Here is a 15,006-nt window from a genome sequence, read left to right on the forward strand (position 1 = left end):
CGATTCGCTGCCTGGTTGCCGCCTGGGCTGGAAGGTGAATGTTGACAAATCCAGGTTATACAGATTCCCCCTGGCTGTCGCATGGCGCTATTTTTTTATTGCCAGTGCTGCTAAATGAACGGCTGCGTTTCTAATGCTTTTTTTGGGGGGAAGAACAGTGGTGCTGGCAGCGTGTAGCTGGTATAAAAGCCATGTCGGGCCCCCCGGTGCATTTAGCTTTCTATATCGTGACTATTCCCGAAACTCTTTCTGACTCCGTTACTTTTTGCTGTGGCAACATTTCACAACGATGCCGTCCTTCACTGCCTCCGCTCTACAGTTCGACGATGCCCAGCTCAAGCACATCAACGACCGGCTGGCCAAGCTCGAGCCCCAGGAGATCCTCAACTGGGCCACCATCACATTCTCGGACCTCTACCAGGAGACCGCATTCGGCCCCTCAGGCAACGTCATAACCGACATGCTTGCAGCGCAATCCCACTCCGTCCCGGTAATCTTCGTCGACACCCTGCACCATTTCGACGAGACTCTGGAGCTCTCGCAGCGCAGCCAGCAAAGGTACAGCTTCCCCCTGCACGTGTTCAAGCCCGAGGGATGCCAGAGCCGCGATGACTTTATCGCCAAGCACGGCGACCGTCTGTGGGAGCGCGACGACGTCGTCTACGACTACTCCGTGAAGGTCGAGCCGGCCCGGCGCGCCTACGAGCAATTGAACGCCAAGGCGGTTATTTCGGGCCGTCGCCGCAGCCAGAAAGGCGACCGTGCCGCCCTGCAGATTGTCGAGGTCGAGCAGGCCACCGGCCTGGTCAAGATCAATCCGCTGGCGAACTGGTCGTTCCAGCAGGTCTGGACTTATCTGCGCGCAAACGAGGTCCCGTACAATGCCCTGCTTGACCAGGGGTACAAGTCCGTCGGCGACTACCATAGCACAAGGCCGGTCAAGGAGGGCGAGGACGAGCGCGCTGGCCGCTGGGCGGGCACCGAGAAGACCGAGTGCGGGCTGCACAAGGACTACTTTGCCATGCGCTCTGCCTTTGTGGCCCGCAAGAAGAAGCAGCAGGCTGAGGCGGCTACTGCGGCGCAGACTGCTGTGGAGGCCTAAAGTGGCATCTTTTTCCTATTTAGCCTTTCACCCTTGCTCTCATAGTTTATGTATATTACCTCTATCTCCCTCATTCTCAGTACCCCCTCGTGTGTGTATAATCTTTGCCACTGTCATGTGAGCCTGGGGGAGATGGGTCATATGGCCCATGCCACCAATGGCGCAATCCATGTTTATAATGCCCATGCATATATGCCAGTGGTGTCCATAAGCGACAGTGTGGCCACATGTCAAGAGAAGTATCTGCGCTCCGCTACCCGCTTTTATTCAGCTACAATATATAGCCTCTTTTTTCACCTCTTGTTTATTGCCGATAATTAGCAGCTGCCTCGAGCACCGAATGTTGAAATGGACCACAAAGTGAATACGCGCGCCTTGGTAGGTGATTGAACAGGCATCATGCATGCATGCACATAGTTGCCCCCTCCCTTCACCTAATCCACATATCATCCTCATTTGCATAGACTCTTGAGCGGAATCTGATCCCCGAAGCAATTAAAGGTACCCAACATCCCACTCCAATGCCACATCTGTCCCCTGCGCCAACTGTACTAACCATTCGATTTTTTTTTAAGTTAGCAATTCTGCATACGATCCTGTTCCACCGGTACTTTGGCAATGTTAAGCCCAAGGAACAGCGCGCCCTCTCCTCCATTACATACGTATCCGTCGACGACCCCGACGTAAGCGCTGCGGTCGACGAGAAGGTCGGTGAGCTAATGCAAACAGTATCGCCAACCGCAGACTCCAAAACCCAAATCACGCTGTATTTTACTGAGACAAAGTCAAAGCGCGCCTGGTTCTCAAAGTCCGAAGAGGAGATTCGCTGGGAAGAGTGGGTGTTTGACATTCGAGCGCACATTAGCCGCACAGAAAGAGGTAAGTGTAAACCAAACAAACAAAGCCACTTGTATTTAGCATACAAAGTCGTAAAACACCACCACAGGGTGTAGAATTTATCCAGATGCAGGCGCGCGCCGAGGACCAAGTCAAGGACTCGCTGCTGTACGTGATCACTCAGATGGATCAGCACAAGGACCACATACCGCTGATTGCCAGCACGCACGGCAACCCGTTCCCATTCCACATCAGCGTCGCGCCATCTGCCGGCCTCTGGAGCTCCATGATCAAGCGCGCAATCCGTCCTGCCTAGTTTTAAATATATGTCTACTGCAATTGCTGGTGCGCACGCGCCAATGCCTCCTGAAGTTTACTCAGTCGCGCGGAAGCCGCCAGGCGCGTTCTCTTCACCGACAGTGTGCTACGGTTGATGTCCTCAGCAATAATCGACAAAGGCGGTTCAGCAAATTCAGAGCAGCACTGCGTCCGCTTGAGCGACGGCACCGACTGCATCGATATGACGGAGGCTGGCGGCGACTCCACGACCATCGCGCCCTGGCGACACAGATCCGCAGCCTGGTCCGCCGATTGCTGGGCTGTCAGCTTTGCGTCTGCTATCTCGCTGTCGACTAGAGTCCGCTCGAGGTACAGGTCGCTGGGCATCCGCTGCTGGAGCAGATCCAGCTGGTGCCGTGTTGTAAATTCCAGTGCCCTCAGATGTGCGACCAGGGGCGATATTTGGCCGAGGGCACACGCCTGGAAAATGTCGTCTAGCGCAGCTCCCGCCACAGCACCTAGAGCTGGCATGCTGTGGAAGAAGTACTCGACGCGCAGCTCGCCCTGGGACTCATCCACATGCGCGTACGTGGAGAGCTTGGGCAGTTTGGCCCACTTTTCCAGCAGCCGCGAATTCAGAATCTCGAGGTACGAGTTGACTATGTCCACTGTCCAGTTGAACACCTTGCACATCTAGTTCGTTGCTCGATTGGTGGGTAGCCAGCTTGCAAACACTGCCCACCATCAGATGCAGGCTATTGAGCACTGCATCCTTGACCATTGTCAGCACACTCGACGACGTCACCAGCAGCGCCTGCTGTGCCTGCGCCAACTGGCTAAATACCCACCCGACAGCCCTACCAAACTGGTGCCCAGGCGCCTGGAGATCCAAAGCTGCAACCTTCAGCTGCGTCATCGTCGAAATTCCAATCTGCTTCGCCCGTTTCTCGATCAGCTTGGTTACGGTCTTTCCGGTCCGTGAATCGCTAGTCCAAAACACAAGCAGTGTATGGCGCGGTCCGCTGCCAGACCGCAGATTATCGGCAAGCGCTTGCAAGTTTGCTGCAATCTCGGCGCCCGCCGGCGAGTCACAGAGATCGCGGTGGATATCGTCCGCTACAGGCGTCTGCGACAACAGTGCAATCCGTGCATAAAGCCGCCGATCGATTACATGGAACTCGTCAGTCTCATCGGCAATCTCCAGGTCTTGTGCCTTGTTGTTGGAGTAGCTCGCCTGTCTCCCCACGTTGGAGTTCGCTTGAGTGGCGCTGGACCGGGTCAATCTGCCACCAGAGCCCGGTAGCCAGCAGGCTGTTTCCGTGTGCGCCTACCACTCCGATCTTGGCGTGGAACGGCAGACCGCCAAACTCCTCCAGTGTCCGTCGTAAGGGATGCGAATCCGCTGCGGCCCAGCTGGCACGAATCCCAGAACGTGCTCTCAGCAGGCCTGTGCCGACTGCATCGATACACTCGACACATTCGATTGCGTCCGGCTGTGTGCAGGCGAAATCATCATCGGCTGCCTAGAGAGCAGGCTTCTGGGCGGCTGCAGTGCCGGCGCACTATCGACAATTGTCTTCAAATCGTCGATATACTGCTGTCGCAGCGCTGCTTCTTGCTCCCGTGCCGTCACCTCCATCTGCCACTGCGAAAACACTGTGCTCGCCAACGCGCGCTTCCGGAATGCATCTGCCTTGGCAGTCATCACCTCTCGGTATGCCACCTCATACGCAATAAAGGCGCTCGTATAGTCGGTCAGCGAGCTGGCAATGTCCTCAGCCAGCTGTGCCGCGATTCGCTCATTGGCACAACTGCGGTCGAGCTCAGGTGCGGCAATGTCACGCACAATAGATTCGAGCATGTTGTCCAAAATGGCATTGGACAGCATCGTCCAGTGGAATGAACCGCCGCGGCTTGTTCCATGTTATCTCTGTCACCTTGGACGCCTCTGGCTGCGGTGTTGGAGCCACGGGCATGGAAAAGGCAGGCTTCATTACCGGCGTAGGGGTGAGCACAGGCACATCAGGTTTGGCAGGCGCAGTGCTGGGATTCGCGGTGCTGGTATCGGCTGGCTGCTTTGGCGGTGCAAACAACGACTGCGGGGCAGACAGCGACGACGACTTCTAGTGCTGGCGCAGTCACTGGCTTCACCATGGCATTGCTGAATCGGCGAAATTGGGGGCAGCTGCTCGCTGGCAGGCTTGGTGCGCTCCTTTTGTGGCTTGAGCTCAGGACGCTTGGACATCTGGAAAATGCTGCTGTGGTTGCTGGCAAATGCATTTGGTGTCGACAGCGCTACCGGCTGCTCTACTTTCGTGGGTGCTGGGTTGGGCATGGCCTTTGGCGCCGGCACCTTGGGCACAGCAAACTGGACTTTGTCCGGCACTGGCGCAGCAGCTGTTTTCACTGGTGCAGCAACTGCCTTTGGCGGTACTGGTGCCTGGCTTTTAGCCACTGCAGGCATTGGCCAAAGCCCGGCGCATTGGATGGGGTTGCAAGAACGCCGGGATCCAGATCCGAATTGATCACTTGAATAGGTGTCGCTGACTGGAAACTTGACACCCACGACTCTCAGATTCCTCCGCACCCTCTTCGCCCTTCTCGCCGGCTCGCGATACGTCAGCCGCTTATCGACCTTTGCGCCCAGCATCACGCCGCCCTCGTTAACAGGCACGTTGAATAGCGCACAAAACTCCTTTGCGTCGTTGAGCCCATCGAATGCAAAAATGTCTGCAAACTCGCCCAGCGGATACTCTCTGCCCTTCTGGTGCGGAAACGCCGAATTCATAGCCTTGAGTCCCGCTCGTCTGATGCGCGGAAACTCGTACTCGGCCAGGCATGCCAGCAGCAAGTGGTGTCTCGGCCGAGGCTACGGCGCGGAAGAACTGCGTGGTCTGGATCTGCGCACCAAACAGATTCGGCGGCAGCTGTTTGTTGACGATCTCGTTGCTTGTCTGCGATAGCCTGTGTAGCTTCAGCGCCTGCTGAACAATCGGCGTGAGGAAGATCTGCAGCGGCAGCTGGTCAGCCATACGCTTGGCATCGGAATCATGCAGCTGCGACACGATGTAGTACGCCGTAAACTCAGCCTCGTTCGGACACTCCAAGCCCTCAGCCCGCAGGTCCTCGTAGACCTCAATCAGGGTCTTCAACGTCTTGTGCAGCTGCTCCATGTCCTGGTGCTCATCAAAGTCCTTGTTCCCGCACAGCACATGTAGGGAGACAATGTGAAACCGCGCAATCCGCTCGTGTGCTATCACCGACTCCCGGCTGCAGGCGTTCTGCTGCGTAAAGTCCACCCGGATCGCCCGCGTCCGGTCGCGTACAAACCCGTGACAGTTCTCCAATGTTTGGTCACCCGCAACCACCACATTCATCAAGTAATCCAGCGTCTTCAGCAGTGTCTCGGGTGTCCGCACATCTGATGGCAGAGGCTCCTCATCGCCCGCAGACGACCGGTGGTAGATCTTGACTGTCTTTGCCGGATCCGCCCGCTTTCGTCCCAGGAATCACCTCATACTTGTGGAGGTTGTTTTGCAGTTCGCGCTCCTCTCGCTCATCGTCGGGGCACATTTTCGTGCAGGTTCCGACAAACTGCTTGGCCCCTTCTAGGGTCGTGGGTTTCTTCGGGTCGCTTATGACGCCCTGATCAATGAGCGTCTGTCGGAGTCTATTGCGAGTGTCCCTCAGTGCCTTGAGTTTGGCCGCTACGGCATCATGGTTGAACCGCACCAGGCGCTGCGCCATCAGCGTCTCCTCGTTGCGGTCGTCCAGTGACATGTCCATGCTTTGTGCCAAATACTGCGTAGGAGACTTGAAGCGAGGGGATATAATAGAAAAATAACAGTATAAAAAATACGGAGCAGAAGAAAAGCGAACGCGAGTTTGTCCCTTCCAAAGAGCTGCAAGGGCCTGAAAGGTGCTGCTAAGCCCTACTCAGCCCACTGTCGCACTCCGCACTGATTCTTTAATCCAGATCACCGTATGTATTGGCTGTTATGGAATGAGATATCAGAAGGGCTATATGATAGAGTAAACTCGCAAGACAATGTGGTAGCCCAGTGCCTTACACTCTACTACCCTGCATTGACCTTGAATACTATGTGGAGCTGATTTTTGGTGACTGTTGGCACCTTGCAACCCTGGTAGAAGGACGTAAATACACCAGGCACATCCAGAAACTCTACTCAGCAACGACAGGCCACAGCTATCCATCCTCATGCACGCCAGAGGTAGGAATGCATACATTGCTATTGCCACAATAGATGAAAATGGCACCGTGAAAAGGATAACAAACGCCCTCTCCCAAATGGCCATCCTCGGTCTGCGTGCGTGTGGATATCAGCAAGAATCTACAGTGGAAAAAGGCCAGTTATCTGAACAGCGTAGCAGAAAACCCAAAGGGCTGCCAAGCGACACCTTAGGCAAACACACCTAGGAGAGTAGACCCAGTGTTTACAACTATTGCACAGTAGACATGAAAATAGTGCGGTGGGAGCAAACTCTGGCAGTGCTAGATACCCATTCCTGGCCCTAACAGCGACATCCTGCCAATGCTATCGGTGCGAAAAATGCGCATCTGTCGCTACAACATTGCTGTCGCCTTTGTGGGTGTTGGCAGCGGCCAGAAAGATCCTCTTGATTTCTGAGGTTAAGAAAGTTGTCCCACCCTTGCTCCTTGTCATAAAAGCACTGCTTTTCCTCCTCAGCCTACCTCTCCACTTGGCTCCCTAGCTATTCAAACACTAGTTCTTTTTACACCCCACTTCTCTAATATGTCGACCCCAGGACCAATTACGAGACTCCCCGACGACCTCACCGATCAGATCTTTGAGCGGCTATGCACACCCAGATACTCCCTGCGGTCAAACTATTTTGGCCTTAAGGATGTGTTGCCACTGGCACACGTGTGTCGTAGCTGGAGAGCCCTGGCTCTCAGAACGCAGGTCAAGACTGTTGGTATCGAGCGTGTTTGCACCGAGCGATGCAGTAGGAACAACGACCACGGCTTCGGGCTGGTATCCAACATTGTGACAGTCGTTTCAATGGGGTTGACCAGCTCGGTTACCGATCTAACCATTTCCTTTGCACCTGGTTGCAGGTGCATGCCGCCGATATTGGGTATTCTAAGAGTATTCAAAGCCAATGGTAAAAAGTGGACGGGCGTCAGATCGGTTACATTTTACGGTACTGGAATTGCGAGGCATCTAACTACTCCAGATCAAATCTCGGCCATGGATCGCGAAATTGACCAGGCGTTTGATATGTTCACTGGCCTATTCCCAAACATCACGTCGATTGCCTATAACCAGTTCAAGTATGGCGGTGCAACACGGAACTATGACAACAGCCCTGACCCACTACTTCTGATGTACAAAAGGCTTATTCGCCACTACATGAAGCAGCTCATTTCTATTTATGGATATCATTCGCTGATACCAAGAGCCATCTCGAGCATGGAATTCGAAGCAACCAGCTTGAAAATGAACTTGGGATATATAGATCATGATAGCGGATATCCCCAGTTCAACGCATCAGTTTTACGCGAGGTGATGTTCTATAATATCAACGGAGACGTAATTTGGAACTGGTTCAAGCCTACAAAAGACAACGAAATCGTCTTCTCCAACCTGACACTACTTAGTTTGGCGTTCAGTTTCCGACCACCCCTGAGTACGAAACTAGATCCGACCAGTGGATCCATCATACGTTTCCCAAGGCTGTCATCTTTGTCGGTTGACAATTCTGCTCGATACTACGACGATTTGTACAGTCTCTTCCGTCATTCTCCGATCAAAGTCCTGAAGATGGGCGAAGACCTGAAGTATCTTTCCTCCATTGATACTCGTATTGTTTCCCAGGCCAAGTCGTTCACTCTTAATTCCCAGCCATGTGAGTATGTCTCCGCCCAGCTCCCGCATGAGACTATCACTCGTTTTTACAATGCGATGCATAGTGCTCTGGAGGTGTCCATGACAAGCAACCCATTCCCCCTGAAGTACATCGAACGACTGGCCTGGGTCGTAAGCCTGACGATCGAGCTGAGTGATGACCAATTCCCTCAGCTGTTTGGCGCTATTCGGAAGCTACCACAGCTCAGGACTCTACATATCACACATCTAGGGAATTGGAGTGCCAGTAGTCCACTCTACATTTGGGAACCCGCATTTGAGACAGCTGAAGTTGAGGAGATCCCAATTCCTAATATCACTGAGGATTATCTTGGTGATACTTCGGACTTGCTGCCAATCAGTACAACGCTTCGAAATCTCAAGATCCATCATGGCGGACCCGACGTACTTTGGTATACCTGTTCCCTCGTCAGAAGCCTTCCGAACTTGGAGGTGATCGCAGTCCACAGAGGAAATATATCTGGACTCGAGGCACTCCGCACTGCCAGAAAAGGGATATTCGACATCAGAATTTATTATACAAAGTAATATTTCATGCTTGTCCACTCTTACTACCAGTGATATGAAATATGAAAACTGGCATATCATTTCAGAATGAAGCATTTGACGAAGGAAAAGCGACAAAGATACTGAGGTCTGAACTCTGCTACAGGCTTTATATTATTCAGGATGTTACCAGCCTAAAATGCTACCTAGCAAGGATAGATGCTGTCTTGGTCCCGTTTCTCCTGGTCCCTGCCAGGCTGGCCGGACACCTAGCCACATGCAACTTGCTTCGCCGAACCAAGATGCCCAAGACACAGCCAGCGCCAGTACCGCGAATCAGAGGATCAGATTACACAATTTTTCCAGCGCTGTGATGACAAACCCGTCCTTTTCTGCCTGCTGATTCTTCGCTCTTCTCTGCTTTTCTTTCGACAATTCACCTCCAACCTCTGCAATGTCTGATAACGACCAGGCCTCGGCGGGCCCCGCACCGGCCAGCAAAGTGCACGGCAAGTCCTGGGACGAGATTGAGCAAGATCTCAACAAGCTCCCCTTCTTCATGCGCGATCTGAACACTGACGAGGACGAAGAGAACCCCGCTCTAGAGGCACTTAAGACTCTGGCCTACGACGGCCCGCCCGAGGAGATCGCCGAGAACTTCAAGTCGCAGGGCAATGACTGCTTCAAGGCTGGCCAGTACAAAGACGCCCTTGACTTCTACACCAAGGGTTTGGCGCCAGAGCATTACAACATCGACCTCAAGGTCTCGCTGCTCACCAACAGAGCAGCAACCAACCTGCACTTGAAAAACTATGGCAAGGTGCTCCGCGACTGCTCCGAAGCGCTGCGCCTGCGGCCCAAGTCCGCCAAGGCGCTGTTCCGCTCTGCCAAGGCATGTCTGGCGCTGGGCAAGTACGAGGAGGCCCTCGAGTGCTGCAAGTGGGGGCTGGGCATTGACGAGACTAACCGCGAGATCGCGGTCCTGCAGAAGCAAGTTGAGAAGACCAAGGCCGAGCACGAGCGCAAGATCAAGGAAAAGGAGGAGCGTGAGCGCAAGCTTGCTGAGAAGCGTCAGAAGCTCAAGCAAGCGATCGAGATCCGTAAGCTCCAATTCGACACCACCAGGAAGCTAAAGCCCGGAGGACTCGGACTCGGACTCGGACGAAGAGAAGGCAAAGAAGAAGCCCGCACCGTATGCCTGGGAGAACGACTCGGGCCGCCAGGTCTCACTCGACGAGGAATCCGGCCACCTCCTCTGGCCTGTGTTCTTCCTCTATCCGGAGTTCAAGGAGTCCGATTTCGTCCAGGACTTTGACGAGGCCCTTACTATCGGCGACATGCTAGGCGAGGTGGTTGCGCAGTCGCCGCCCTGGGACACTGAGCACAAGTACACTATCGGACAATGTCGACACGTACTTTTTGCACCGCCCGGTCGGCGGCTTCGACGAGGACGAGAGACTCGTCAAGGTCGGCATGGGCACACGCCTGGGCGCCGCTATCGGCCACCAAAAGTATATTATCAGGGACGGAATCCCCAACTTTGTCGTGCTTCCACGCGGCGCACAGTTCACCGAGGAGTTCATTGACCGGTACCGCAAGCTGCGCGCTCAGAATGAGGCTGCAAAGACCACCTCTAGGACCCCTGCCAAGTAGACCTAGGTGCTGCGTTCGTGTAGAATATATTGAACCTTTATTAACGGAAATTTGAGAAAAGAATGAAAACAGTGCTGTGCCAGGACGTATGCCACCATCCTACACGCCACCAGCACATATGGACGCCATCATGTGCGGTGCGCTGTACGTGTCTCGGAGATAAACAGGTGCTTTATTTCTGGGACCCCCCTTCCTGGAGTGGCATTTTTGCTTACTGGTTGCCAAAGTTGAAGCCGCCCTCGGGCACCGCGACGTTGCCCTCAAAGTTGAACTGGCCAGTCTGCTCGTCGACGCCTGGCATCAACTCGCTGTCCTCCTCGTCCTCGCCTTCCTCGGCAAAGTACTTGTCGATGATGTTGTACGCCTTCTTGTAGATCTCGATGTTGTCGTGCAGCTGCAGGTTGTGGATCTTCTCCATGCCACCAGCCTCCTCGACGTACAGCGCAAACTCATTCATGTGCGACGCGTTCTTCTCGCGGTCTGCCTCGCCCACCTTCAGGATGTTCTCCAGGCCGTCCAAGGCAACCTGGATGATTTTGTTGTCCATGCAGTTCAGCAGATCGCACAGCGGCTTGATGCACCCCTGCTGCACAATGTAGCGGATCTGGTCCGGCTGGTTCAACCCGCCCGAGGTCGCGTTCGACACGGCCCAGCACGCCTCCTTCTTGCTCTTGAAGTCGCCGTTCTGCAGCACGTGCAGCAGCGGCGGGAAGATGTTTGCGTCAATGACCGCCTGGATCTGCGTGGTGTTGCCCGCGGTGATGTTGGAAATCGTCCAGCACGCCTCCTTGCGAATGCCGTCCTTGGGCGAGTTCAGCAGCGACAGCAGCGCCGGCAGGGCACCGCAGTTCAGCACGACCTGCGTCTGCATATCGTCACCAGTAACAATGTTGCCGATCGAACGCAGGGCAGGCGTCTGCACAGTCGTCATCGGGTGCATCAGCAGCTCAACCAGCCGGCGGCACATGCCAGACTCAATCACCGCCTGGATCTTGTCGTTCTGTCCGTCCGACAGGTATGACACTGCCCAGCAGGCGTCCATCAGGATATCATCGTCTACCGAGTAGACGAGCTTGCTCAGCACCGGCAGCGCAGGCTTGATCTACATAATAGGCCAGCACCAAACAATACGAGTTAGTGATGCACGTCTGGCCAATAGTGCACATCTACAAAAAAGGCATCTGCGGTTGCAGTACTTACTGTCTCCCAGTCGGGCTGCGGGTTCTTGCCACGGCAAAAGTTCGACAGCGTCCAGGTCGCATTGCGCAGCATCGACAGCTTGTGGTTCTCGTTAAGCAGCTGGATCAGCGGCTGGAGCGCGCCCTCAGACAGCACAAAGTCGCGGCACCGCGGGCTGTCGCCAGCAATGTTACCCAGCGCCCACACCGCCTGCTCGCGCACATCCAGGTTCTCGTTGCTGAGCAGCTGGATGAACAGAGGCACGGCCTGCGCATCAATGACAACCTGTGTCTGCTGCGACGAGCCCGACGCAATGTTGGTCAGGGCCCAGCTGGCCTCAAACTACAAGCAATTTTTTTTGGGGGGGAGCGAATAGAGTGCATTCAGGAATTAGTGGCCAGCGAGTTTTTCCAAGCACTGCGAGGCTGCATTTCGCAAATGCAGCTGTCCAGATCTGCTTACCTGAATAACCGAGTGCGTCGACCGCAGGAGCTCGACGAAGCGCGGTACGACTCCGCACGAGATAACCTCCTCAATTGGCGGCTTGTGCTCCTTGGACAGGAGCTTGCGGAACCGCGTCACCGCCGTCAGCTGGTCGTCCAGGCTCTCGGCGTACAGTCCAGAAATCATGGCGGGGAACTGTTCCTGCAGCAGCTCCTGGTTAGAGCCCAGGCCCTCCTCGTCCTCGCTGTCGGACAGGTTGTCATTCGGCAGGTTAAAGTTGCGCTTTTTGGCAAGCGACTCCTCGCGCTTCTGCCGGCGAATTTCGACGGTTTGCTCCTCGCGACGGCGACGAAGCTCCTCCGCCGCAAAAGCACCCTTTGTCTTGTATGCGTTGCGGCGATGCTCTGGAATGCGGTCCATTTGAATAGAAAAAGCGAATTTGGTGATAGTGGGGGACTAGACTCTGAAAAAAAAAAAAATTCAAACAGCGCAAGTGGGAAAGTGAAATGCTATAGGCTTGCGAAGAAATGCGATGTCTCCCTTGTCTGTGTATTGCGGTCACAACAGAAGGTAAACACTAAAGTCAGAGGCAAATGAATAGAGAGGGAAAGAGCAAGCGCGGCGAAAGCTTCTCCACTGTTCTTCAAACTGTGATTTTTTGACTGGGTAAACGACACCTCGGGTTGCTGCTGCCGCAGGTTGTTTTTTTTTTTGGCTGGACTCTTTGTACGCTGCAAGGAAGAAAAATCTGCATCGAGCCAGTCACGCCTCTGATTGGCCGTGCTGATCGGGTAGCTGATCTCTGATCCGGATCATCCACACCGACAAATCTTTTTTTTCTTGCGATCGCTTGCTGCCTGCTGGCAACGCTCTTTCTTGCTCTCCTGCACTTGCTCTGTATACACAACACCCCCCGCCTCCATTCCATCTATTAGCCGTCAGCCATGGGAAAGATCAAGAAGAAGTTCACCGAGGGAGCGTCGACGACCTACATTACGCGTAACCGGGCGCTGAAGAAGCTGCAGGTATCGCTAGCCGACTTCCGGCGGCTGTGCATCCTGAAGGGCATCTACCCGGTGGAGCCCAAGAACCGCAAGAAGGCAAACCGCGGATCCTCGAAGCCAACGACGTTTTACTACGCCAAGGACATCCAGCTTCTCCTGAGCGAGCCGTTGATTGCCAAGTTCCGCGAGCACAAGACGTTCCTGCGCAAGCTGCAGCACGCCCTGGGCAAGCACGACATCACCAAGGCCAAGGACCTGCACTCGCGCCGTCCGCAGTACACTCTTGACCACTTGGTGCGCGAGCGCTACCCGTCTTTTGCCGACGCCCTACGCGACCTCGACGACGCCCTCTGCATGCTCTTTTTGTTTGCCACTATGCCGGTCGTGAAGAACGTCAGCAACGAGGTTGTTGAGGAGTGCAAGCGCCTGTCGGCCGAGTTCATGCACTTTGTTGTCCACAGCCATGCCCTGCGCAAGGTGTTCCTGTCAATCAAGGGCATCTACTACCAGGCCGAGATCTCGGGCCAGACCGTGACATGGATCGTGCCGTACCAGTTCAGCCAGCACATCCCGCTGGACGTTGACTTCCGCGTCATGGCCACCTTCCTTGAGTTCTACCGCACCCTGCTTGGCTTCGTCAACTACCGCCTCTTCACCACTGCCAACCTGGCCTACCCACCCAAGGTCGATGCCGATCTGGACGACAGCGCCGCCGGCCTAGGCTCGCTGCGTGTCGAATCCAAGCGCGTCGAGGATCTGATCAAGGAGAATGACGATGAGGAGACCACTGCCATAGAGGAGAAGCACACCAAGGTTTCCAAGGAGATGAAGCAGCGTCTGAGCACCCTTGGTGCCAAGATCAAGTCTCTGGCCACAGCCGAGGATGCTCCCGAGTACAGCTCGGTGACCGTCGGTGGGGACGACTCGGAGGCACGCAACGAAGACGACGACTCCAACACTGCCGAGCTCCTGTTCAACAAGCAGGTATTCTTCCTGTCGCGTGAGGTCCCTCGGTATTCGCTCGAATTTGTCATCCGTGCCTTTGGCGGCCGTCTTGGCTGGGCTAGCTCGTCGGGCGGCGGCTCACCGTACTCGGAGAATGACACCAACATCACCGTGCAGATCTGCGATCGCCCCGTCCAGGGCCACCAGTTCCTGAACCGCACATACCTGCAACCCCAGTGGGTCTACGATTCCATCAACGCCCGCCGCTTGTTGCCCACCGACGACTACCTGGTCGGCCAGCAGCTGCCGCCTCATCTCTCGCCCTTCGTTGAATATGCCGACGGTGACTACATTCCCGAGGCTGCTGCCAAGTTTGCCACTGCTGAAGGCTTTGAGGGTGACGTTGAGAAGCTGAAGCCCGAAGATGAGGACGAGGAGGAGAGCGAGGGCGAGGAGGATGCCGAGATCGAGGGTGATAGCGCTGACGAGGAAGAGTCTGATGATGAAGACGAGGACGACATTGCCGAGAAGCAGCACCAGAAGCAGCTGCTGGCTGAGAGCCAAGGCCTGTCGTTCACGGAGTACCAGCAGAAGGCAGGCAACAAGAAGGCCAAGAAGCCCGCTGCCAAGAAGCGCTCCAAGGCTGAGGAGGAAGAGGAGGAGCGGCAGCGTATTGCCATTTCGATGCTAAGCCGCAAGAAGCGCAAGCTCGTCAACCGCACCCAGGACGAGGCGAAGAAGCGCGCCAAGGATATCAACGCCTTGCATTCCCGCAAGGCACAGGTCACAAAAGCTGCCAAGAAGGCCGCGAGGAAGTGAAAGCACACTCTGTTGAGCCACTCGTTCGCTTTCGTATCTACTTTTATCACAAAAATATTTACATTACTAGAGCTGGATGTACCCGGAAGATGTGCATAGGCAGATATAGTTGGAGTATACATTTTGATGACCACATCCATAGTCGCTATATTCCTCTCCATTGTCGAAGCATCTGCTTTCCCTGTGTTAACCTTGGGAATGGGACGAGTGTTTACGAGCGTGTATGTGAGCTAAAATCAAAGGTGAAACAAGATTGACTGAAGGAAAAGGGGAGGGTTCGGTCGGCCTGAGGTCTGATTTTATGTGGTTTGGTTGTTGGCATGGTGACGTGGGAGTGGATCGGCAC

General features: G+C 54.8%; 8 protein-coding genes across 8 annotated transcripts; 4 read left to right on the forward strand and 4 right to left on the reverse strand.

The window, feature by feature from the left end:
- Nucleotides 1–289: 289 nt before the first annotated feature.
- On the forward strand, nucleotides 290–2,255 carry DL89DRAFT_290714 (Phosphoadenosine phosphosulfate reductase thioredoxin; the record flags this gene model as incomplete). Its single annotated transcript, XM_040890115.1, has 3 exons — nucleotides 290–1,090; nucleotides 1,678–1,981; nucleotides 2,056–2,255. The coding sequence occupies 3 exons, from the start codon at nucleotides 290–292 to the stop codon at nucleotides 2,253–2,255; spliced, it is 1,305 nt and encodes a 434-aa protein (XP_040746251.1).
- On the reverse strand, nucleotides 2,118–3,260 carry DL89DRAFT_84682 (uncharacterized protein). The gene has a single exon (XM_040892154.1). The coding sequence runs from the start codon at nucleotides 2,909–2,911 to the stop codon at nucleotides 2,270–2,272; it is 642 nt and encodes a 213-aa protein (XP_040746252.1). The 5' UTR covers nucleotides 2,912–3,260; the 3' UTR covers nucleotides 2,118–2,269.
- Nucleotides 3,261–3,588: 328 nt separating this feature from the next.
- Nucleotides 3,589–4,238, reverse strand: DL89DRAFT_84762 (uncharacterized protein). Its single transcript, XM_040892155.1, has one exon. It carries the CDS (start codon nucleotides 4,104–4,106, stop codon nucleotides 3,657–3,659), a length of 450 nt encoding a protein of 149 aa, XP_040746253.1. The 5' UTR covers nucleotides 4,107–4,238; the 3' UTR covers nucleotides 3,589–3,656.
- Nucleotides 4,239–5,000: 762 nt separating this feature from the next.
- DL89DRAFT_308778 (uncharacterized protein) lies at nucleotides 5,001–6,092 on the reverse strand (the record flags this gene model as incomplete). Its single annotated transcript, XM_040890935.1, has 1 exon — nucleotides 5,001–6,092. A coding segment is annotated over exon 1 (595 nt), but the record flags the coding sequence as incomplete, so codon positions are not given.
- Nucleotides 6,093–6,230: 138 nt separating this feature from the next.
- DL89DRAFT_265086 (uncharacterized protein) lies at nucleotides 6,231–6,696 on the forward strand. Its single transcript, XM_040886508.1, has one exon. The coding sequence runs from the start codon at nucleotides 6,438–6,440 to the stop codon at nucleotides 6,654–6,656; it is 219 nt and encodes a 72-aa protein (XP_040746255.1). The 5' UTR covers nucleotides 6,231–6,437; the 3' UTR covers nucleotides 6,657–6,696.
- Nucleotides 6,697–6,939: 243 nt separating this feature from the next.
- On the forward strand, nucleotides 6,940–8,711 carry DL89DRAFT_265087 (uncharacterized protein). Its single transcript, XM_040886509.1, has one exon. The coding sequence runs from the start codon at nucleotides 6,994–6,996 to the stop codon at nucleotides 8,656–8,658; it is 1,665 nt and encodes a 554-aa protein (XP_040746256.1). The 5' UTR covers nucleotides 6,940–6,993; the 3' UTR covers nucleotides 8,659–8,711.
- A 1,746-nt stretch (nucleotides 8,712–10,457) lies between these two features.
- DL89DRAFT_265089 (ARM repeat-containing protein) lies at nucleotides 10,458–12,411 on the reverse strand. Its single transcript, XM_040886510.1, has 3 exons — nucleotides 11,911–12,411; nucleotides 11,470–11,790; nucleotides 10,458–11,371 (listed from the first exon to the last, which is right to left on the reverse strand). The coding sequence occupies exons 1-3, from the start codon at nucleotides 12,310–12,312 to the stop codon at nucleotides 10,481–10,483; spliced, it is 1,614 nt and encodes a 537-aa protein (XP_040746257.1). The 5' UTR covers nucleotides 12,313–12,411; the 3' UTR covers nucleotides 10,458–10,480.
- A 365-nt stretch (nucleotides 12,412–12,776) lies between these two features.
- On the forward strand, nucleotides 12,777–14,963 carry DL89DRAFT_265090 (uncharacterized protein). The gene has a single exon (XM_040886511.1). The coding sequence runs from the start codon at nucleotides 12,837–12,839 to the stop codon at nucleotides 14,658–14,660; it is 1,824 nt and encodes a 607-aa protein (XP_040746258.1). The 5' UTR covers nucleotides 12,777–12,836; the 3' UTR covers nucleotides 14,661–14,963.
- Nucleotides 14,964–15,006: the final 43 nt, after the last annotated feature.

The sequence above is a fragment of the Linderina pennispora genome, assembly GCF_002104995.1.
Source record: "Linderina pennispora strain ATCC 12442 chromosome Unknown DL89scaffold_2, whole genome shotgun sequence".
Taxonomy (NCBI): Eukaryota; Fungi; Kickxellomycota; class Kickxellomycetes; order Kickxellales; family Kickxellaceae; genus Linderina; species Linderina pennispora.